The 4318-nt window shown below is 30.5% G+C and overlaps 1 protein-coding gene across 1 annotated transcript in view; it reads right to left on the minus strand.

Annotated features, from left to right (window-relative positions):
• The window catches only part of LOC107024461 (indole-3-acetic acid-amido synthetase GH3.10-like), a 6121-nt gene extending 2765 nt beyond the window's left edge, over positions 1-3356 (minus strand). The window contains exons 1-3 of the mRNA XM_015225447.2: positions 2933-3356; positions 1993-2094; positions 1023-1414 (exon numbers count right to left, since the gene is read on the minus strand). Of these exons, the coding sequence (XP_015080933.1) occupies positions 1023-1414; positions 1993-2094; positions 2933-3249 (811 nt within the window). The 5' untranslated portion in view covers positions 3250-3356. The remainder of the gene's footprint in view (positions 1-1022; positions 1415-1992; positions 2095-2932) is intronic.
• Positions 3357-4318: the final 962 nt, after the last annotated feature.

Genomic DNA, 4318 nt, shown 5'->3' on the forward strand with positions numbered 1-4318 from the left:
TTTTTTTTTTACAATTTTTAAAATTAAATTTTAAATTTTTTAAAGAAATTTTAATTTTAAATTTTTCTACTACTTATTCCAAAATAATATTTTTTTTATAATTTTTTAAAATAAGTAGCAATCAAAATTTTTCTAAAAAATTGATTTTAAAAAATATAAAAGAAAATTGGAGACAAATCGCTGCACTTGCAGCGATTTGCTCCTATTTTTTTAATTTTTTTTTAATTTCAAATAAAAAATTAAGAAAATCGCTCCTTAGGGAGCGATTTATTAAAAAATTATTAAAAAAAATATTTTAGAAATCGCTGCCAAGGCAGCGATTTTACTTTTTCCGGCAAGCAAAGTCGCTGCCCTTCCAGCGATTTTGCCCTTTTGGTTAAAATAAATATTCATATACCATTTTGGAAATTTTATTAACATTTTATACCCTTTAGGCTCCGGACTCCTTTAGTATTCATATAAGATCTTAATATTTAACTCTCATTGTCGCTCATTATTAAAATGAATTTTTACGTGCTAGGGGAAAAGATGAAAGTGTAGCATGTATGGGGGTTAAAGACATAAATAATGAAGTAATTAAAAATGTATTTTTTTCTAACAGTATAAGCTTATAGATGATCAGATAGTATCATATATCTATACTTCAATATTGATATCAGAGCAGGCTAGGGATCTTCTGTTAAGTCTCCCTGCCACTCATTATTAAAAGAATATTACGTACTAAGCCAAAGAAGAAAGAGTGTAGCACTTGAAGAGGTGTACGTTGAAGACATAAATATAATGAAGTAATTAAAAATGTATTTTTTTTCCCAACAAGTTCAAGCTTTTAGATAAGATGTCAACATACTATAACATTGCAAACTAATTATTGATCTTTTGTTCAAATCTCAATGTCACTCGTTATATTTAAAAAAAAAGATTTTTTACGTGTTACGTGAAGGTCGAGGGTGTACGTGTACAACAGATAACAAAAGTCATTAAAAATACACCCTCTAAACTTTTAGATGAGATAATAACAATACCTGATATGGATTTTCGGACTTTATCTATGTTGATTCTTGAGCTAAGACTACCTTCCCTAATGTCATGGCACAATTCCTTCCACATTTCTTCAAATGATCTAAATGCTTCAACTATGCTATAAGCAAAAGCTGATGTAACAAATTCAACTTCATGTGAAAAATATAAGCCAAGAAGGAGGTGACAATATGTTGATTGTTTATAATCTCCACATGAAATAACTTCTTGAGGGCTACAAGTGAATGACTTTGTTTGTTGTTGTTTAATCTTGAACTCATCACTAGCATAATAGTGTGTTGTGGCTGTTCCTACTATTATTCCTCCTTTTGTTTTACATTGTTTGCTGCTATATATAAATTCAAGAATTCTTCCTCCTCTTCTTATTGGATATATCCTGTGACACCCCACCATGCAAAATTAATACAAAAATCAGTGAAATTTAAGAATAATTAACTCATGATGAAAATATTTCGTTTGGTCAAATTTTCAAAATCTGCTTTGGATCAACAACAATTTATGTCTGACCAATATATCAAAAGTGTTTTTGGACATAATTATTATTTTCACGCTCTGAAAAACAGTTTCTGCTAGTACTCAAAATATTTATGTTTTTATCTAAAAGCAGCTTGATTGAATAATTCATCAACAATTTATGTCTGACCAAGATATTAAAACTGTTTCTAAAGAAAAAATATTTTTTTCACGCTCTGAAAAAAGAGCTTCTGCTATTACTCAAAATACTTATGTTTTGCTTATAAGCTTGATCAAACATCTTAATTCTCGAATATAAACACTTTTGTCAATATTAGAACAACAATTTACGCTTAACCAAAAATTTCCAAATTAAAAATGTTCGTCTTTTTTAGCTTTCCAAAAATTAGTTTTTGTTTCGATAACACTTATTTTTAATTTCACTAAAACTTGATCAAACACTTAAAAATTTCCAAAATTTGTCAAAAAATAAAATCATACCTTGATCTATATGCTGCTGCCAACTTGAAAATCTGAAGAGTAGTTTGAGAGCTATGGTGTGTAAAGGGCACAAATTTTTGTCTTCCCTCTGTGGTTCCTGAACTAAACATAGTTTCCACAACAAATAAAATATCACTAAAACAAACTTCAATTTTTATTTTTTTTAAAAAAATATGCTATAATAATTAGATTATTACTTATTAGTGAAAGAAACAAATTAGTAGCAGCCAAATTATTAAGGCACAAAAGTAGGCTCCATAATTAAAGTAAACATGTATAAACTAAGGGAAACAAAAATACTATAAAAAATAAATTTATTAGCTACGAACTTCGTTGCTAAATTGCTCTTATCCAACAATTTTGTGATAATCCGTCGTTGAATAAGATTAGTGACGAATTTTGTTGTTTAACAAAAAAAATGTCCGTTGCTAATTCATGTTACTTGTTTTTCTTTTGAGGGGTAGAGGGGGTTATAGTGTTATTGGAAGCTCCACCAATAAGGTAAAGGTGTAGACAACTCTATAACTGAGCTACACACCCCACTATAGAAAAAAAAGTGTGGATAACTCTACAACTGAGCTACACGCTCCATTATAGAAAGAAGGTGCGGGTAACTGTAACTGAGCCACATGCTTCATTATAGAAAGAAGGTACGAACAACTGTAATTGAGCCACACGCTCCATTATAGAAAGAAGGTTCGGACAACTCTGCAACTGAGCTACACGCTCCATTATAGAAAGAAGGTGCGAAAAACTCTGCAACTGAGCTACACGCTCCATTATAGAAACAAGGTGCGGACTACTCTGCAACTGAGCTACAAGCCCCATTATAGAAAGAATGTATGGATAACTCTTCAACTGAGCTACACACCCACTGTAGAAAGCGCGATTTCAAAGGAAAGGTGAACAAATTTTTTTTTTTAAAAAAAGAAACCCTCACCTTAATGATAGATTTGTAATGGGTTGTTGAGTGAGTAGAGGAGTTGCATCTCCATCAGCAATTCTCTTTGTAAAAGGCTCAATATCTGCATGAGAAGCAAGAGGGACTAAAGAAGCATAAATTGACTCCAATAAATTTTCATCAATTTCTTCAATTTTAATATCTCCAATCCATTTCTTAAGATACTCCACACCATGATTCATTTCAAGAATTCGCCGAAGCATCCGCCGTTGTACAACGGCAGAATCTTCGGCGACTTCATCGAACCATCCTATGATGTCAGTTTCTATTTTATCCTTACAATTAATATTCTTCATATTTTTGCTAGGCCAAGGGTGGCATGCAGCCAGCAGGAAGAAATTATATATATGTAATGTTGTTGAAAAAATAATAAAACTATATACTATATAATATAATGTTGTTGTTGTTGGGAAATGATTTGCATTATTTGTTTGGCTTTTTAAAAATTGACTACACATGACTCGACAACTGTTTACATTAGAATTATTTAGAAGCTAGCTGTCAACATCAAAGTTTTAAAGTCTCACTTATATTGGAAAATTATACTTACTTCATCCATAAAAATGATATTACTTAGGTTTCACTTTTTTAAGTTATTGTTTTGATTGGACACTAAATTCAATAATAAAGAGTTGAAGATTTGTATATTACTATAACTATAAATATAAAAACTTCTTATTAATGAAAATATAACAATATGCTATTCTTTTCTAATTGAACTAATAACGAAATGAGGGTGTGCGTGGGGTAATGAAAAACGTATATAGAGTTGATATTAAATCTTTTTTACTTCAATTTATATTTACTTTTTTATAATCTGAATCATCTTATTAGTTGAAATCTTGATTCTGTTTTCATCATCAGTTAAGGACATTAAATTAACTTATAGTTTTGCCTACAGAGTTTATCAGAATCCAATAATTTTGATTTTGATCTTATTTATATATGTATTAATAAATAATTTATTCAAATTCCGATAATCTACCTTTTCTAGAATTATTAATACAAACATATATAGGGTATCAATGTTGGGCTTTGTGGAGGCTTGTGAGCCGGCCCGACCCATTATTGAAACCCTAGGTTAACCATTTGGCTTTCCTATAAATATGATCCTTGTATTTGTAATTCTACAGCAGCACAAGTGAAATAAAAATCCTCCTGTTACAGTCGTGGAGTAGGGAAACCGAACCACGTTAAATTCTTGTGTGTCCCGTTTGTGTTCCGTTTCTCTTTTCTCTAGATTATTTGTGTGTGTTGTGTGTTTAATTCCCAACAATTGGTATCAGAGCGAGGTTTCAACAACATTGTAACACAAACTGTGAGAAATTGTCACCTAGGGTTCTTGTGTGAAGAACTGTGTGCAGG

The sequence above is a fragment of the Solanum pennellii genome, chromosome 7 (assembly GCF_001406875.1).
Source record: "Solanum pennellii chromosome 7, SPENNV200".
Lineage (NCBI taxonomy): Eukaryota > Viridiplantae > Streptophyta > Magnoliopsida > Solanales > Solanaceae > Solanum > Solanum pennellii.